Raw genomic sequence first — 20,354 nt, 5'->3', positions numbered from 1 at the left:
GCACAAGGAACTGTATTGAGAGGACATTTGGCCTGTTGAAAAGCAGGTTCCGCATACTGCACAAGACAGGTGGGGCCATGAAATACGATCCTGAGGTCTGCTGCCGCATCGTGGCCATGTGTGCCATCCTTCACAATATTGCAACCAAGCGCAGGATCCCGGTTGACAACATTGGCAGTGAGTCAGAAGGGGACAATCGGCCACCTGCATATGTGCGTCACGCACGCGGGGAGAATCCAGCAGAAGGACACAGGCGCCGCAACCAAATCTGGATGAACTATTTCTAGGGCATCCACTCCCCACATCCATTACTCAACTCATGCATGACAACATTAATAATGACATGAGGCACTTTACGTTATTCAGAATTTTAGTTACTGTTTGCACAATAAACATGGCATTCTGAAAAGTGTGAAAAGATTGACATATTGCGTCATATGTCCAGGTTAGTCTGTATGGCATGCTTGTTGCGTCAGCATGTGGCCTCATTGTAATGCACAACAGTTCAGTGGCATCTCCGGGTAGTTGCCCCTGACCTCCTCTCAACGTCCTCCTCCAGATTCTGCCGTGCGGCAGCAGAGGGCCTGCTGCTGCGGCGGGGTGCTATGACCGGTGGTATGGACTGGCTGCTGTGGCTTGATGTTGCCTCACTGTTGTCGTCAGTCCCCCCCGCCTGGCCATGGCCAGTGGCCTGCATGCCCTGCATGGCTGTTGCTATGTTCTCCAGGGCTGTTGCGACATCCTGGCAGCACTGCACCATTTAGCCCTGCATGGCCAGGGAGCGTCGCGAGAGCTGGGAGGTGGCGTTCCCAATAATGTGATTTGACCGCGTGTACGCCGGCAGGCGGGTCAATAGTTGGCGGTGTCTGCGGCATTTGACATTCCGCTGCCTGGACATTGCCTGAGTGTTGGCCTCCACAGCTGCTGTCATATGTGCCACATTACGTGCCGTCTTGTCCAGTTGGAGGTGGATGGCGGCTAGGTGTCGGGCCTGGGTCTGGTGCACACTCAGCATCCTGCGCTCAATAGAGAGCCCACCTGCTCGCACAATTTTGCCCCTGCCAGCGCGGGATGTGTTGGTGCGCGGCTCCCTGACCAGACCGCTCGTCTGGCTCCTCACAGCCGCAGGGCGGCGGGTTTGTTGGCGACCTGCTGCTGGTGTTGCAGGCCCCACTGGTGGCTGTGTGCTGCCTGGTGCTACAGCAGCGCCTGTTGTCACGGGGGTGGCACGGGCCACAGGGGCGGGTGGTGGGATGACCGCTGTTGTGGCAGCTTGCCCTGATGGTCCGGGCTGTGGGGTATGATGTGTATCCCCCTCCGTGTCCTCCCTGTTCTCCTCAATCACCAGGGCCTCGCTGTCTGTGCTGGGGACATCAGCGCCACCTGTGATGTGAAGTGGACGTAGATTAGTGACATGTTCCGTACACAGTTAGGCTTGCTACATGCATGCAGTCTACCATTTCCTGTCTCGCTGCAGGATTGACTCTCACTGGACATGTCAGGCTCTATGGTACATGATGGTAATTGTGGGCAGACTACATGTCCCACAATGCAATTGCTCTATGGAGCTGTACTTTGGCTGCATGATTGGGGTTTATTAAGGGATGCACTGGAGTCATGGACGATGTTCGGGGACAGGGGGTTGCAGTCGCATGGCACTTACCTGGTGTGTCTTGGGTGGGTCGGGAGGAGTCAAGCTGGGTTACACCCACGCAGGCCTGTGGGTTGATGGTCTCCTCCACTTGGTCCTCCAGTGGGGTGTTCGGTGGGACAGTGGGCTCCCCTCCACCTATCGCTAATTGCTCCCCCAGCCTCTCAGCAATCTTTTCTTTTGCCCGCCCTCTTAAGTCATACTAGCGCTTTTTCAGCTCGTCCACCGAGCGCTGGGTCACCCCCACGGCGTTCACTTTGGCGCGGATGCGCAGCCATATGCGCCTTTTGTCTGCCTCTGGTACCCTTCGGGAGTTACTGCCAAATAGGCGGTTGTGATCCTTGGAAACTCCTTCAATTAGGTGTTCGAGCTCCTGCTCAGAAAACTTTATTTTGCGCTTTCTCCCACTGGTGGAAGCTCCTGCTGCATCCTGTGCCATGCTTGCCACTGTGGTGTCTCCTGCTGTAGTCCTGTGGGAATGCTGGAGGGGAGCTCTGCAACTGCTGCCTGTACTTCAGCCTCTCACTGCTGAATGAGGGTGGGAGCTGCCTACTTCCTGGTTGTGATGTCATCACTGTGCTCAGGATGCAACTTCCCGTTTTTGCGATATCGGTAATTGCGAAATCGCAATTTCAACAGGGGTATCGGCGGAATCTGCGATTTTTTACCGATTTTTGGCTTCTCGCAATCGGCGATTGCGGCCGCTTGCGAATCGCATTTTTAAATCGCAAAACTTCATGAATGCAGTTCTGCGATTTCTAAATTGCGATTCGTATTTTCGCGCAATTTAAAAATCGCAGATTTGGACATTGATGAATCTGGCTGTATGTGTCCAAGGGCGATATTTACAATAAACTGGCGGGAAGTGTAGCTTCAAAATTGCTAAAGCTGCGCTCCGTCAGTTTAAAAACACAGGGATGAGCCGTATTCAGAAGAATGCGGCACCCCTGCACTTCCCCTAGAGCTGTTGCTAAATCTAGCTGCCTAGCGTCAACTCAGGCACCATGCACCATAGTGCAAGGGTGTCTGTGCTGCAGGGAATGATTGTTCATGTGCATTAAGATGTCCCTTACTGCACATAAACAATCACTAATAGCGATTTTTACCTTCTATGGGGCCGATTCCTATCTGGGTTGGAAAGGCACCGAACGCGATCCGGCCGGAAAAACTATGAGCCGTACGCGTGTTTTCTGCCCGACTCGTACAGCTGTACGAGCGAGCAAGTACGATGCGAGCTACGTGAAATTCACCGACCAAGTCGTTTCCGTGTCCAAACCGCTCAGTACGTCTCGGCTGTAAAGTAACCATGCGGTGCAATGGATGCGATTTACAACCGAGCCAGTACGAAGCACGTGTCGGACAGCCGGCTCAAGACGAAGATTACGGCTCACAAAAAGTCCGGGACGTTGCTTTTGGGGGTCCGTGGCAGACCCCCTGTCATCCGCATCCTCACAACTCGGACACAGGGCAGGCGTGTACGGTGGGGATGGCACTGACGCATACCCACTGTAGGGGACGCCTTTGTGCGAGCTGTACCCATTCAGTCAATGGGAGCCCATGTACGCACCGTACGACCGGCTCCCATTGACTTCTATGGAAGTCCGACCGAACTGAGTCCTGCAGCATGCAGCTGCATTGTACTCGCGTGGTCGGGCTACAGGAGTCTGGCTCGGTCAGAAAACACTCCGGTTCCGGCTCGTCGGAGAACTTTCTGACCCAGATCGGAATCGGGCCCTATGTGTGCTGCTTTGTGCAGCACACACAGAAGCCACAACTCGTGAATATTTAATGATTGTTTATGTGCACATGCACAATCACTATTGGCGATTTGCTCTTTCTATGTTTGCTGCATAGTGCAGTACAAATAGAAACAGCCAAATTGAGGAGAAATGAATATTTTCTCCTCGTTTCACCAGGTTAACACCAGGTTCCCCCTGGTCTTGTTTCTGGCACTGCGCCATAGTTACACCACCCATGTAAATTGGGGGCAGCGACAAAAACAATGGGTGTTGCGGGGGAACGCACATTCTCAACACACATTGCACGCACCTTTCAGGCTAAGTGCTGCGTGAAAAGGGGGCTTATTTACAAGGCGGTGTTAAGCGCCTTAACGCCGCCTTGTAAATAAGGCAAAGGGCTTATCGCCACCAGAACGCAATAAAAAGTGACGTTCTGGTGGCGATAAGCCCTTGCAAATAGGCCCCCATCTGTATTACATAAAGGAAAGAAGTTTCTGAAACGATTTATTAAAGAAGTTGGTATAAGGACTACGGAATGGCTTTTAGTGATCTATTAGCACTGGATTCAGCACATATTCAAATAGGGGTAGCTTTGCTTTTTAAAAGTAGTTTTTTAAATATGGTATTGTAACAGTTCTTAAGAACTTGATACATAAATTAATTTGGATTCTGACTTTACTAAAATATTTATCATTTTTTCCTTTTTTCTATTTCTTCTTTAGGTTATTTTTTATTGTTTTTATTATTCAGGCATTCAAGGGAGAGGAGCGGATATAGCCTTACAGCTAGAGCGGTCAACCTTGAATCTGGGGAACCGGGTTCATGTCTCGGCACCGACGCTCAACATCTTGTGATTCTAGGCAAATTATTTCATCTCCCCGTGCCCAACAATAATGAATGTGTCCATCTGTATAGCAACTGGTGCTTTGTAAAGCGCTCTGATACCTGATATCTTCGGGTCTACTTCGCGCTATACAAAACTCTAAAAAAAAGAAGAAAGAAAGGTAATCCTTACAAATGAGACCTTAGTGCTATCTGTGACTCTTATTACATGATGTTTCATATGTTGCCATGAACAGCAATCATCAGTCAGAATGTGATCATGTTTCCTTATCTTTCCTTCTTAGTGATATGTTATGTTAATTTCGATTTATATAGCGCCAAATCACCGACAGGTCTCTTAGCGCTTGCTTTGGGAACCCGTCCTGGCTTTCCCTGCGAGATTACCCCTACTGGGCATCCCCAAGGTGGAGGCCAGGCATCCCGCCGCGGGGGGGCCATAGTGGAGATTAAGCAAGCTATTGCCCAGAGCTGCAGAGTGTGAACCCATGATTCGAGTAGGCACCGAGGCGAGAATTATCGAGTCCGTGGACATTTGGGCTCAAGACCCTGCCGCGTCGGGAATTGAACCCTGGTCCCGGGTCTGACCTCTGCCTCAGGGTCTGCCTCCTCTAACCAGTGAGCCACACTTCTCCATATGTACATCTAATCATAACCAAACAAGAGTTGTCATTTTTATTTGCTCTTTTAGGTTTCACTGAGTTTTAAAACATGGACATTAGCACATTATGGTAGTCATTGACTAACTATCCCAGACAGTCCATTATCTATTGATCATTCCTTTAATTAGTCACCCAAGGATTGTTGTTATGGCACTAAACTGTCATTTGGAGGGGAGATTGCAACTGGGTGAGGACAATCCTCTGTTTTCACCTACATCTGAAATTAGGACATTTAAATAGAATAGAAAAACTCAGCACCTAATTGCTTCTTTGAGGCTAAAATATTTTTAATTTTTACCTACAAAAAAATGACATATTGGTAGGCTCTATAAGTAATATGCAGATTGAGGTTGTATGTCAGAACCACAAATTCCCTAACTACACATGACTAAACAACAACGTCTTAATAACGACCACATCTAACCATGCATTCCTTTACCACTCATGACATTACCACATAATTTTGTGGTAAAGGCATGAATGGTAAAGAGGTATGTGTGGCTAAGGTCGTGACCCCATCCCATTGCTCTAAGCTACAAATTCCCGCCCTGCCACCTACCCGCCCTGAGGTCCAAATACCCCTACCCACTCCCAACCCCCACGCTGTCCCCTCCCCCTGCCCTGACGCCTAAAATCCTGTCCCTTAACCTGACCCAGCCTAGCCCTGACTCAGCCCTAAAAACTGCCCACCCTCTCCTAAGCCCTAAAAGCTACGCAACAACCTATTCCCCTCTCCCAGCCCTGAGGTCTGATACCCTAATCCGTAGTTAAAAAAACTACCCCGACCCTACCCAGCCATAAAAACGACTCCGACCCCCCCAGGCCTAAAACTACCCCTGAGCCCCCAAGCTGTGAAAACTACCCCCAACCAGTACTTAATTTGTGCCGGTGCTTTCCGGTGCCTAGCACCTGCACTTAATTGACAGGGCCGGGTCTACACGCAATGCTGCATGGCATTGATTTTGATAGCATTTTCTGGACAGTATTACACTGACCCTTTCTTTTGTCATGGAACTAACAGTCAACTGCTGTGCTGACTACTACTACTACAGCAGGCAGGAAGAGTCCGACTTGGAAGGCAGCCCCTGAGCCCTCTGCCATGACGGGAAACAAGTCAGTGTGTGCTCAGTGCAGCAGTTCTCCTTGAGACACCGGTCCGGATCACAATCGTTCATCCACTGTCTCTGGCACTGCCAGGGTAGGGTAGGGCGGGCGAGGCTGGGGGTTGTGAGCGGGCCTGGCCACCCAGGTATTGTGATGAAGAAGTGCCGGGAAGAGGGTAGTACTACAGTTAGTTAGTTACTGTTTGACAGTTGTTGTTACTACCAGGGCTCGAGTCGGGGTACCACACGGGTGGACGGCGTCCCCCCACTTATTTTACTGGGGGGACGCCGTTCCCCCTGCTAAACAGCTGGACTTCACTGTTTGGTTTGTCTGGGACGAGATCGGAGCTTTGATCTCGTCCCAGAGAGGATGCAGCGGTAAGGCGGGCACATTCCACGAGCAGATGGGCATTTGAAGGGAGGTGGGGCGGTGCTGCACATTGTGGACAATCGAGGGGGCGGTGAGATCTGCGGAGGGTGGACGCAAGAAGCCGCCGGCTGAGCAGCAGATACAGGACTGGAGAAGTTAGAAGAATAGAGAGAAGCGGAGGGGGGAGGTGGGGGTGGAGAAATACGGGGGGAAACTAGGGTTAGGGGAGCCAGAAACAGAAAACGGGGAAATGGCAGAGTCCCGTTCTCTTCAGTGCGAGGAAGATGCGAAGGTGTTCTGTGGAACGGGCGGAGGGCTTTTAAGTTAGGGATGTGACATCCCCCCCTCCCTATGTTCATGCGATCACTGGCACAGCATGGCTGCGCTCATTGGTGTGAGGTGGGTAGGGGGTGGTTCTATCGGGTTTGGAAACACACAGGGAGGCAATTAGCTCAATTTTGCAAGCCACCTTTCGTTGAGCCACTTCCTGTTGTGACGTCACTTCCCGTGACAGCGTCCCCCCACTTCTTTTTTTAGGACTTGTGCCCTGGTTACTACTACTACAAGATTTGAGCTGAGCAGAGTGCCTGGATGGCCTGCATACTAGGCTAGCAGCATTGTCTGTGTTCTGGTTTGGCGCCGACGCCGGCCCGTGAAATTTAAAAATTAGTGCTGCTGGGAAAGGCGCCACTGCGCCAGGTCAGGTACACAAGTTAACTTAACAAGCAGTTTGTGTATGTCTGCACACGCTGCACTACGCGCTCTGTCCGTCTGCGTCTGACGGTACCTGGAGAGGATGGGAGAAGTACTGGATGGGAGAGATAAGTTGTCCGGTGTCCCCAGTGCTGTGCTGCCTGCCTGCCTGCTGACTGTGCTTTTGGTCCGCAATCCACCAGTTTCCTGAGTCACTCAGTCGGTCCCACGCACGCAATGACTGCACGCACAGCGGGGCCACAGCACAGCAGCACAGACTCTGTAGTAGAGAGTAGATTCTCCATCAGCCAGGCCTCGGCTCGGCCACAGTCAGAGCTGGGAGCCTGCCTGGCCTGCGCCTGCACTGGCTGAGCCCACCCCGTGGAGAAACTGAAACATTAATGGAGATTGATATTCATGAATAAAATGTGAATGAATCTCAGTCTTCATGAATAACTCAAATTCTGCAGCCAGTGTGTGTTGATGTCTGATCATCATACTGTTGAAATGATGAGATGATGGCATGATGGCGTCATGTGAATTGAAGGTCACAGCGCCGGCCCTTAGCAGCATCACTAGCAGTGTTCTTTTCTAGGCAAGTGGGCGGGTCAGACTCGGAACACTGAATTGGACTGGGTTTTAGTTCTATGGGGGATGGGGCAGTGCGGCAGGAGGCAACGTGCGCAGATTTCATTGCGCATTACTGGCCATGCCCCAGCATACCAGTACCCCACCAACACTATCGTCGACTCGTGGTTCAGGGGCCACCGCCACAGCCTTTCCAACACTGTTGGTATCTGAGTCAGTGCCAGCCAGCGCGACCCCATGACATTGGTGTTGTTAAGGGTAGGGACTGGCAGCAGAGAGCAGTAGTTACTAGCCACCAGTACCACCCAGCGGTCAACACAGCACCGTGACCCAGGTAAGGGCTAGGCACGCAAGCACCGTGCAGCCCGCAGGCAAGATGACACCTCAGAGGCCCTGCCACCCACCAGCCAAAACAACCTATTACAGCGTAGCAGCTTAAGGCAGGACTGTGGATACAGACTGACTGCCTGCCTGCCCTGGCCCCTGCTGCAGTCAGACGTGTGTCCCGTCCGGTCCCGGGCCCGGGACACTCACTGTCTTTAACTTCTTATTTTATTATTTACTTTAGTTTAACTAGTAGCCTTACGTAGAACTTAGTAGTAAGTGAAAGTCGCCACAAGCCCCTGCGGCCCGCCCCAGCCATTCGAGGATCATGAATTCAGAATTAAAAATCATGATGAAGCCAGGCTGCTGCCAAGACGAGAATGGAGATTCAGTCATGATGCTGAATGAATCTCATTTTCATTAAGCATGGGCGTAAAATCCGTTACGCTCGCGGATTTTTCGTATTTTCGGAGAATCCGCAATCCGCGAACTCTCGCGGATGCGGCGAGAATACGCAAAATCCGCGCGAAGCGGATTTTTTGTTTGTGTTCGCACTGCTCGCGCTGCTCGCGGTCCGCGGCGCGGGCAGGAACAATCTCGCACTAGCGAAAGTACAAAAATTACTTAGTAAAGGAAGTGGCCCAGTCTCCAACTTCCTGTTCCTGTCCAGCAAGCTCCTCCCATAGGGGTGGGGTGAAGGAAGTGCCCCAGTCTCCAACTTCCTGTTCCTGTCCAGCAAGCTCCTCCATTTCCTGGCCACTTTTCGATCATTCTTGACTGGGAAGGATTACTTTTTGTGGTTGCTGCTGGATATTTGGATTTGAGGCTTTTTGGATTACTTTTGGATTCGAAATTTGATTTCACAAAGAAGTAAGTTGATGTTGTTTGTTTGTGGTGATTTTTGTGTGTGTTGTTTTTTTTCGACTTTTTTGGGGGGAAAATCTGCAAGTTCGCGAGCTGAGGATGTTTTTGCTTGTGTTCGCACTGCTCGTGTCCCGCGCAGCAACAATCTCGCACTCGCGAAATTGTAAAAATTACAATTCTGCTGCACATGAATTGAAAACCACCAGGCTTATTTATGGGTGCATGGATGATACAACTGTTTTGTTGAAATTATTTTTGTTAACATGATTCTGGCCAGGGCATGGATGACATTGGATTGTGCTGATTTTTGTGTGTTTTAGGACTTTTTGGGGTGGTGTTGGGGGCTTGCTATGGGGGTGGGGGCCATTTTATTGTCTGGTCCCGTGTGGGTGGGGGTCTAGGGGCCATTTGTAAGTTGTGTGCTTTGTGCCATAGGCCTGCACCCACTGTGCTCTGATGTCATCCATTATGCCCAGGGGGGCCCAGAATCGGTCTGTTCGCGGATTTTGTGGGTTTTTGCCACGTTCGCGCCGTGAAGCAACAATCTCGCACTCGCGAAATTGTAAAAAATGCAATTTTGCACCGGAAAACCACCAGCAGGCAGCATAAGCCTTCTGAAAATGGATGGATGGCATTGGATTGTGGTGATTTGATTTGTGTTGTGTGTTTTCACTTTTTGGAGTAGGGGTTGGGTGCTGGCTATGTTGGTGGTGGCCATTTTGAGGCATGGTCCTGGCCATGTGGATGGGGGGGTCAAGCGGCCATTTTGAAGGCAGGCAGTGAGCTTTGAGACATAGGCCTACACCCATTGTGCCTTGCTTTCACCCATTGTGCCCAGGCGGAGTCAGGGGTACATGAAAGCACAACCCTCTGTGTGTGTGCTCTCTTGGATCAATGTTAAATTCCTGTTTCCCAAAAATTTAGCAAATCCTAATTTTGAAAATTCCATATTGTGTGGTGTGCACGTGTGTATTCATAAATGCCTACTTGCTAACTGTTTATTCAAGCGCTACATATGCAACATTTATATTTACTGATGTTCCTCTGTCTTCGTTTGCGTTTAGGTGCACAAAACTACGCATCATCATCGTTGAGCATCAGTGCCAGGAAGAAGTGCTGCTGCGGCCTGTTGTTCCCACATCTGAAGAAGATGGCTCCAAAAAGAGGTGCCCGTAGGTCCTCTTCCAAGAAAGATGTCTCTACTAAGGAGAAGAAGAAGCAAGTGGCACCACTTACCAAGGCGACTGGTTGCTCAACCAAGACATTTTTTGGGCAACAACAACCAAAAAAACAAAGGCCCACCATGAGTGCTGCACAGGTAGCCTGTTTAGTTGTTGAATCACCAACGACCAGTGATGTTGGATCATCGCAAGAAAGTAGCAGCACGCCATCAACACAGGTTTTAACTCATCTCACAAGTACTATTCAAGAACCAAAGCCGCAACAACAACTGCATGGGCTACTAGTACAAGCAGAAGTACATGCGCAAGGAGCTGTCCGAGAAGGAGCTGTCCGAGAAGGAGCTGTCCGAGAAGGAGCTGTCCGAGAAGGAGCTGTCCGAGAAGGAGCTGTCCGAGAAGGAGAAGGCCGAGAAGGAGCTGTCCGAGAAGGAGCTGTCCGAGAAGGAGCTGTCCGAGAAGGAGAAGGCCGAGAAGGAGCTGTCCGAGAAGGAGAAGGCCGAGAAGGAGAAGGCCGAGAAGGAGAAGGCCGAGAAGGAGAAGGCCGAGAAGGAGCTGTCCGAGAAGGAGAAGGCCGAGAAGGAGAAGGCCGAGAAGGAGAAGGCCGAGAAGGAGAAGGCCGAGAAGGAGAAGGCCGAGAAGGAGCTGTCCGAGAAGGAGAAGGCCGAGAAGGAGAAGGCCGAGAAGGAGAAGGCCGAGAAGGAGAAGGCCGAGAAGGAGAAGGCCGAGAAGGAGAGGTCCATGGAGACTTGCAAGTAGAGGTCAGTGAAGATGGCCATGGAGCGGTGCAAGTGCCCACAATGGTTGTTCTTCCAGAAGTAGGGGCACAGGAGGAAATTGACTTTGGAGCCGGGGTATCATGTCAGGAAGACGAAGCCACTCCTCCTGATGATTCATTTTCTCCCAGCTCCCCAGCAAGGAAAAGATCAAGGAGGGTGTGTAGAAGTTCCTCTTCAAGCCCCGCTCCATCAGATGATCTGGATCTAGATTGGCAACCATCTCCGACGTCTGAGAGGGAGGCACACCATGAGCTGCGAAAGGTATCAAATGTTAAAAGGAAGGGCCCCGGAAAGCTCATACTTATGGATCCGAACGTCGGACTTGATGAAGTGGTGCATTCTGATGTTGTTGAAGAGGATGACAGCAATGACCTAGTCATCACACATGTCAGTCCAGCCACACCGGCCATGCAGCAGACAGACATTTACACCCTATCCCGACGTCATGCTGAGCGTGACCCTGGCGACGTGCCACTGGTAGCACCACCAACGCAGTCAAGTAGTACCACAAGTTCAACAAAACCTACAGCTCCCATATTTTCTCCCCGGAGGGGGACTCCATCCAGCTCGACTCCCTCAAGTAAGGTTGCTGCAATAATTGCACAACCCAGTAGATGTCTGCAAGGCTCATCCACCACTGCTTCATCTGGCATTGGCAGCAGTATCACCTCGTGCGGCAAAACCAGAAGTTTCCAGTCCCCAGTTTGGAACTTTTTTAGTGTCCATGAAAAATATGATAACATAGCCGTTTGTTGCATTTGTAAGACTAGCGTTAGCCGTGGTAAGACTGGTACCAACTATGGAACCGGAGGCCAGATAGGTCATCTTGAAAGAAAGCACGCTGTCGAATGGTTTCCGCACCTAGCAAACGTCAAGGGAAAGCGATCCCAAAGGGCAAGTGGCCAAAATATACCCATAGTAGGTGTTTCATCTGAAGATGATGGGGAGGTAGAAGAAGCGTCAGATATGTGTCCGGTTGCACCCAGTACCCCTTGCAGCACCACACCCTCCGTAACACATAGCAGGCACACTGAGAGTCTGGGAGACACACCAATGCGGAAAATGTCAACACTGATCAGAAGTGGGTCGAAGAAGGCATCAGCATCATCCCGTAAATTTGTCCAGCGCACCATTTCAGCCATGTTCTCCTCAGATGCGCAATTTCAACGCAACCACCCAACTGTACGCCTCTATAACACTAAGCTGGCAAAAATGCTAGCGGTGGACCTTCTCCCTTTTTCGTTTGTCGAAGGTGTGGGTTTCCTTGAACTCGTGGCAACATTGGCCCCTAAATGGAAGGTTCCTAGCCGGTACTATTTTGCCAGGGTTGCTGTTCCAGCACTACACAAAGAGGTGCTTGAGTTGGTGGGGGCAGCTTTGCAGAAGAGTGCTGTTCACACTATACACCTGACAACAGACATGTGGACCAGTTGCGCAGCCACTGATTACATGTGCATCACTGCACACTGGGTCTCTTTTTCAGGGGTTATTAAACAGATAAATGCAGGTGGTGACTTGGTCGAGATTTTTAAGGGTGCTCGTAAACATGCAACATTAGCCATGTTTGGCATGGAGAAAAGTCATACTGCAGTCAACATTTTGGCTGACTTTAACAAAAAGGTCTTGCAATGGCTGCGCCCAAGACATTGCAAGGTTGGTTATGTTTCTACAGATAATGGCAGCAATGTAGTTAGGGCCATGGCGGACGGTTTCTATTTCAGAGTGCCGTGTTTGGCGCACTGTATCAACCTTGTTGTGCAAAATTTTTTGAAAAAAGAACTTGCAGTCGACAAAACACTGACCATCTGCAGAAGAATATGCACACATTTCAACCATTCTTTTAAGGCCCGGAAGGAGCTGAGGCGCAAGCAAAATGAACGTAGAATGCCAGTGAAAGCACTTATCCAGGAGGTGGCAACACGTTGGAACTCAACCTTCTACATGCTTGAGCGTCTGCATGAGCTGTTTCCAGTAGTCAATGAGTATTTCTACAACCTGGGTGGTGATACGACAGGAATGATACTAGCGGTGGAGCAATGGCAGCTAGTTAAAAGCCTGACAGACATGCTTCGGCCTTTTGAGGTCTTCACGCGTGACGTGAGCAGGGAGGACTGTTCTTTGAGCAAAGCTATCCCACTGTTGCTGAAGCTCGAGCACCAAGTCAAGGTGGTGTCTTCACAATTAAAGGACGTTGGAAAGAACGAAGCACATGAGTTGGCGCAGAGATTATTACAACGCCTAGTTAGCAATGAACGGCTTGTAAATATCAAGAAACAACAGCACTACATTTGTGCTACTATTCTGGATCCACGTTACAAAAAGCCATTGTTTGGCAAAGTAATAATTCCTTTTGAAACATCGGATGTTACAGAGTACAAAGGTTGGCTAGCTCAGTCAGCCATTCGTTTTGAAATAGAACGGAAGGAAACTGTAGGAGAAGACAGTACTACTAGTGAATCAGCAGGCGATCAGGCGTCCCAAAAAAGCACTTCACCATCTGTGCCTGTGGCAGAAGTGAGTGATTTTTCCTCTGAGCCGTTAACCACACCAGCAACCGTATCATCTCCACCAGGCGCATGCGATATGTCTGAAGCGAGTTGGCTAACTCAGCTAGGGTTTCCTGGTCCTAGAAAGGACACAGAAGTGCAAAGTACAGGAATCCGGGAGGACATTCTTTCAATGGTGCAGGCCTATCTGGATGACTCAACAGAGGTCAATATTACTGAGGACCCATTGGCGTATTGGCATGGGAAAAGAAAAATATGGCGAGAGCTCACCAACCTGGCTATCAATTACTTGTCTTGCCCACTCGCAAGCGTGTCTTCAGAACGTGTTTTTAGTTCTGCTGGTGGCATTGTGACTTCCAAAAGGTCCCGCCTCTTGCCCGCAAATGTGGAGCGGCTCACCTTGATAAAGATGAACCAGCACTTCATACCACCAGATTACAGAGTACGAGAATGCACGCAGGAAGAAGAGGACACCGCCCTACCCGAGGAAAGTTCTCCTCAGTTACCAGAAGTAACCCCGACTGATGAGTTAGCAGAGTATGAGGACGAGTTCTGCTTCCCTGACAGCGAGTTCTGAAAATGACTCAATCATTCATTAATTGTAAATAGTCCTCCTTATTCACTTTTATTCCTGTGTGTCTGCCTTTCTTTAGCAAGTGCTTCATCACATTCCCAACAAAACTGTAATCAACCAATAAAACAACAAGCCCATCAACAGAACTATCTTGATTTTGATGCCGCAGCATTCCTCAGGTTCACAACAGTTAGTTGACAAGAACTCAGTCCTGGTCGTCTATCCTGAGTCCTCCTCCTCCAGACTCACCCTATCCATTACCCATAATGCTGATGCCTGGATTCTGCACAATGAAGAAATGAAGGAGCCAGCCCTCAAACACAAATTACAGGTAAGATAAGCTTTTGGATGGGAGGTAGTATAATGGAGTATTCGGAGAGGCGAGAGAGTGACAGTGGTACTAGCAGCAAAGTCCTAGGGCTCTTGAATTAACAAACTCTGTGACAGGCATTTACTTAGGAAAACATTTGGCCTATTGCACGTGAACGTGTAGGCGTTATATTGCTCGCTTGCCTGTCTCAGGGGTGCTGTCTCTGGGGCTTCTAGGTTTTAGGGTTGTGTCAGCACCGCTACCACATTTCTAATGTTGATTGTTTTTGTTTTGCAGAAAATCCACGCCGGGAAACTCCAGTTGTGGCCCTGCTGCAGAACGCGTTAGGACTCTGTGAATTCCAGGTGGAGCCAGCCCTCAAACACAAATTACAGGTAAGATAAGCTTTTGGATGGGAGGTAGTATAATGGAGTATTCGGAGAGGCGAGAGAGTGACAGTGGTACTAGCAGCAAAGTCCTAGGGCTCTTGAATTAACAAACTCTGTGACAGGCATTTACTTAGGAAAACATTTGGCCTATTGCACGTGAACGTGTAGGCGTTATATTGCTCGCTTGCCTGTCTCAGGGGTGCTGTCTCTGGGGCTTCTAGGTTTTAGGGTTGTGTCAGCACCGCTACCACATTTCTAATGTTGATTGTTTTTGTTTTGCAGAAAATCCACGCCGGGAAACTCCAGTTGTGGCCCTGCTGCAGAACGCGTTAGGACTCTGTGAATTCCAGGTGGAGCCAGCCCTCAAACACAAATTACAGGTAAGATAAGCTTTTGGATGGGAGGTAGTATAATGGAGTATTCGGAGAGGCGAGAGAGTGACAGTGGTACTAGCAGCAAAGTCCTAGGGCTCTTGAATTAACAAACTCTGTGACAGGCATTTACTTAGGAAAACATTTGGCCTATTGCACGTGAACGTGTAGGCGTTATATTGCTCGCTTGCCTGTCTCAGGGGTGCTGTCTCTGGGGCTTCTAGGTTTTAGGGTTGTGTCAGCACCGCTACCACATTTCTAATGTTGATTGTTTTTGTTTTGCAGAAAATCCACGCCGGGAAACTCCAGTTGTGGCCCTGCTGCAGAACGCGTTAGGACTCTGTGAATTCCAGGTGGAGCCAGCCCTCAAACACAAATTACAGGTAAGATAAGCTTTTGGATGGGAGGTAGTATAATGGAGTATTCGGAGAGGCGAGAGAGTGACAGTGGTACTAGCAGCAAAGTCCTAGGGCTCTTGAATTAACAAACTCTGTGACAGGCATTTACTTAGGAAAACATTTGGCCTATTGCACGTGAACGTGTAGGCGTTATATTGCTCGCTTGCCTGTCTCAGGGGTGCTGTCTCTGGGGCTTCTAGGTTTTAGGATTGTGTCAGCACCGCTACCACATTTCTAATGTTGATTGTTTTTGTTTTGCAGAAAATCCACGCCGGGAAACTCCAGTTGTGGCCCTGCTGCAGAACGCGTTAGGACTCTGTGAATTCCAGGTGGAGCCAGCCCTCAAACACAAATTACAGGTAAGATAAGCTTTTGGATGGGAGGTAGTATAATGGAGTATTCAGAGAGGCGAGAGAGTGACAGTGGTACTAGCAGCAAAGTCCTAGGGCTCTTGAATTAACAAACTCTGTGACAGGCATTTACTTAGGAAAACATTTGGCCTATTGCACGTGAACCAACACGATGACAGTGTTCAGTTAAATGAAATTACTGCAAAACCACCACCCACCCAGCTCAAAAGTAGTAAAAAAACAGGTATGCTCAGATAAAGTTTGAAAAAGTATATTTATATCCCTAACAAAATAATCTCCCGCAAGACCCTCCCTAACCCCAACAAATAGTCCTCAAAAGTCCCCAAAAAACCCAACTCCCAATTCCCACCCCACAAAAGTCTCAAAAAAAGGGGCAAGGGACACTCTAGGGATGCAAGCTGGTAAGTTTGGCCTCCAGGGCATCATGCTTTAGGGCCAGGGCATCATATTTTTCTTGGAGGATGGCTTGCTCTAGGCGGAGGCCCTCCACCACATTTTGAAATTTGTGCCATTTCTGGACCTCCGCCTCTAGGTCTGACACTCTGCGGAGTGCACGGCGCAAGCGACCTTTAACAGTGCTGCGAGGTGCAGCTTTTGCTGCTCGGCGGTGGCGTCTTCCGGCACGGCTCCGGTTCGCTGGAGCACTGTGCTTACCGGCAGAACGTGGGGTAACAGAGGAGGATGTAGACGATGTTAAGTTGGATGCACTGGAGTGCGTGTCATCCCCCTCGAGTTCCACCAGTCGCCGATATTCCGCAACAGTTGCTTCCAGCCTCCGTTGCCGGGCCAGTACAGCCAGCATACTCCTCGTTGGTTTGGAGGTTTTAGTATTGCCAACTATATGAAGAAAGAAAGACATAATCTGTAAGCAATGCTCTTTAGGAATATGATTAACACAAAATGATTCAGCAGGAAGTTGTGTCACAGTACAACTAGCAACTAGCCAGGGCAGTACAAAACTATTCAGGCCAGTATCATGGGCGTCCGCAGGGAGGGGCGCTTGAATCACCATTTCCCTTCCCACAACTCTCTTGTATCCTTGGTTTGGTGCTCTTTCATATGAAAGAGATGTGGCAGAAGTGAGTGATTTTTCCTCTGAGCCGTTAACCACACCAGCAACCGTATCATCTGCACCAGGCCCAGGCGATATGTCTGTTTCCCTCCCTCTCTCTCTCTCTCTCTCTCTCTCTCTCTCTCTGTCTCCCTCTTTCTGTCTCCCTTTGTCTCCCTCTACCTCGCTGTCTCTCTCTCTCTGTCTCCCTCCCTCACCCTCCCTCTGGCTCCCTCCCTCTCTCTCTCTCTCTCCTTCTGTCTTCCTCTCTCTCTGTCTCTGCCTCTATCTGTCTTTCGGTCCCAGCCTGCTGTAATTACCATATTGTAATTTGTCACTGGGCCACCACTGGATACACATCATATCCTATCTAAGAGTCAGATAGTACCATGATCCAGCTTACCTGTACTCGCCACCGCCACTGTCTCCTTCCTCACAGTCTGTACTTCTTCTTGGTCCGACTCCTCTAGCGCCGCCTCCTCCCCAGATTGACCCTCGGACTCCGAGTCAATGATGACCACATCCGAGCTGGCCCCGCCACCAGATGTTCCACCTACAAAGTAGATTTAAGAATGTTAGATTACACCACTCCACTAGTATTTGGTCTATGAATGAAAAAATGTGAAAACAACTGAAAAAGTAATTGACTGTCTACTCTAGTCTAAAGTAAATGTCCCTCCTTCCAGGGAAAGCTGTTGTCTTGCTTAATTTTTTTGTCACAATTGTTGAATGCTTGCTTAATTTTAACACACATTATTTTTCTCTGAACAGACAGAAACTGGACTTCTAAGGACAAGAGGAACATCAACTTGAAACCAGGTGAAAGCTCGGCTCGACCACAAGAAATTTCTACCAATCCAGTACTCATCAACTCTGCACCAAGCACTTTTCCATTTCCAACTAACTTTATTTTAATATATGTGTTTACTTAAACTTTTAATAAAGCTTTTAAACTTGAATTGACTCTGTAGTTTTTCCTCCAGAGAGTCCAGACTAGAGTGACTGAGCTAAAAGTTTTGCAATTTTTGGAAGGAGGAATCTGTGCTGCTGACACTACCAGGTTTATTTATACAGTGTGCCAAACACGCCACTCTGAAATATTATTACTCTGGTCTTTGGTGTCCATAGTTCGGTTTGTGGAGAAGTGTCCCTGCAACAGTAGTATTATGGATTTTGCTCCTATCTAAACACTATTTCGAAACAATTAAATTAGGAATGCTTGGACAACAATAGGTCCTCTATATTTAAATGAAAACTTACTGGGGCCAGCAAAGGAGCACTCGCCGCCCTGGCCTGCATCCTCCTCCTTTGGAGCCACTGCTGCATCCTCCTTTTCCGCCCGCTTGCCCCTGGGCGGACCTGACGTACAACATGAAAGAAATAACAGAAAACATTGATGATTGCTGCTTGCCGATGTCCTTGTCAACCAAATCAAACATTTAGAAAGAACAAGAACCTACTATTTCAGCCAAAAAGAGGGCTACAATGGAAGGACTGCACCTGAGCCTCTACTCTAGGGGCAGATTTACAAGCCCCTTGCAGCTCTTCTGCTCCATTCTTGCGTCAATTTTGTGACGCAGCGCCACAAGAGAGGCGCCATGGTCTGGCGTATATTAACAACGTGACGCATATGGGAGATGCATCCCATTCTAAAACCCTGCGCCATTAGGGAGCATTCCATCGCAAGGGATGGCGTTCCTGCGCAGGAACGCATGCTAAAAGTGGCTATGGGGAATATATAAAATTTCAATCAGTCATTTAGGACAATGATGCGTCACTGAAACCCTGCGCCTGCATGAAGCAGACTTACGGCTTGACGCAGCATTGCTGGAGCTGCGCCATCGTTGCAACGCAACTCCATCAAAGAGCCGCCTTTACGGCACCGATGCGTAACGCTTCGGTGACGTTTTGGGACCATGGTGTGCCGCATTGTAAATACGGCGCACCATGGGTGGTGCTGCCGTGCCACACACTTTGCAGGGATGCGCAGGTAATTGCTAATCTGACACTTACGGGCATACTTACGAGTTCTGAGCTGGACACCTCCAGATGTGCACCAGAACAAATACGTAACGCAAAACTAACCTTGCGTCACGGCAGATGCGCCGCTATTACAATGCGGCAAACCCTGGCGCAAGGGTAGGCAGATGCGTAACGCATCTCGTGACGAAATAGGGGCGCATCTCTAGAGTCGCTTCGTGGGCGCAATGCAACTATAGCAGTGCTCAGGGCTGCCCAATACTCTACATACCGCATCAGTCCTTACGCCTGCTTCAAGCAAGCAGGCATAAAGAATTGACATAGCAGCGTCGCGGAAGTGCCTGCGCTAAATCTTGTAGATTTTACGCAGGCACTTTTGCGAGGCACACATCTGCCTGACCGGCACCACCCACCCCCCACTCCCCCCCTGCGTGGGAACGCACCCATTGAGGCGCAGGCCCAGGCATTCACGTGGCGCATCTCCTTAGAGATGCATCACGTAACGTTGTACATGACTCGCAGGGATGCGCCACGTTTACGTCGCTGTGCGTCAGGTAAGGCAGTGTAAACGTGGAACAAGGGGCTTGTAAATCTGCCCCTTTGTGTCTAGCATTACGCAGTTCTGTAAAATACACTCATACTCAGCCCAATTAAATGAACACAAAATAGATAACAAATAAGCAGTGGCACCGGCACAGAGAAGGAGAACAGTGCACCTGAAATGCACAGAAGATTTTTAAATATTAATGAAAAAATTGCTACTACTACTCACCAAGACCGGGGACCTCCACTCCCAGCACGTCTAGCAGGTCACGCTCTCGGTCAAGGATGTCGGTCCAGCGGTGGGTGACCTGATTGTAGGTGCGCTGGACCCCCGTGATCTTAAAAAGGGCCCGGCACACCTGCCCCCACCGCTTCCGTCGCTCCTGGCTGTTGGTGTAACCAGCAGCAATCCTGCCGCCTGCCGCGATGGTCCTGGGGAGACGGCGCTGCACGTAAAAAACAAGTGCGCCCACCTCCTCAGGGCTGAAAATCTCCCGGGGCACCACCATTTCCGCCCTCAATCGACCACACGGGAGCCGTGCACGGGCTGCGGTGCCCGTCTTGGGCAGCTTGACTGCTGTCTTCACCATGTTCTGGGCAGGTAAGGAGATAAAATGAAAAAGAATAAGAGTAGAGAAGAAGGAAAGTAAAAGTTTAAAAAAGTAGTTCAAAAGTAAACAAAAATAGCCTAAAACACAAAAATATAGATCTAGAAAAATACAGGGATAGAAAATAAGTTAAATAGATCAAAAAAATAGTAAAACAAGCAAAGGATGGCAGAGATATAGAGAGGATAGAAACACCATACCCAGACACATAGGAATGAATGAAAAACAAGATGGCGGCCCGATCACGTGCGCGTAAGTAAGTTCGCACGCGATTTCTCTCGCGAACTCGCGCGAGTCGGGCGAGATTACACTTAGCGGGCGGAAACGGAAATACGTCACGCAAACAAAATGGCGGCGCCCATACTCAACCTTGAGGTAACTCGCACGAGTTCGCGGCCTCCACGGGCCAGTTCGCACTACGACGCGCCCCGCGAATAGGGCGAAATTACCGAAAAACGAGT

The 20,354-nt window shown here is 49.5% G+C and overlaps 1 protein-coding gene across 1 annotated transcript; it reads left to right on the top strand.

Moving 5' to 3' along the window:
* The first annotated feature begins 11,778 nt into the window (after window positions 1-11,778).
* LOC144771961 (zinc finger BED domain-containing protein 6-like) lies at window positions 11,779-14,547 on the top strand. Its single transcript, XM_078656183.1, has 2 exons — window positions 11,779-14,203; window positions 14,480-14,547. The coding sequence occupies exon 1, from the start codon at window positions 11,845-11,847 to the stop codon at window positions 13,873-13,875; it is 2,031 nt and encodes a 676-aa protein (XP_078512309.1). The 5' UTR covers window positions 11,779-11,844; the 3' UTR covers window positions 13,876-14,203; window positions 14,480-14,547.
* Window positions 14,548-20,354: the final 5,807 nt, after the last annotated feature.

Source organism: Lissotriton helveticus, chromosome 8 (assembly GCF_964261635.1).
Source record: "Lissotriton helveticus chromosome 8, aLisHel1.1, whole genome shotgun sequence".
Classification (NCBI taxonomy): domain Eukaryota; kingdom Metazoa; phylum Chordata; class Amphibia; order Caudata; family Salamandridae; genus Lissotriton; species Lissotriton helveticus.
Note: the sequence above shows the minus strand (reverse complement) of the source record. Positions and strands in the feature narration are given on the sequence as shown.

What these genes read in the sequence shown, in the direction of transcription:
- LOC144771961 (XM_078656183.1), top strand. Translation starts at nt 11,845, where the DNA reads ATGCGGAAAATGTCAACACTGATCAGAAGTGGGTCGAAGAAGGCATCA.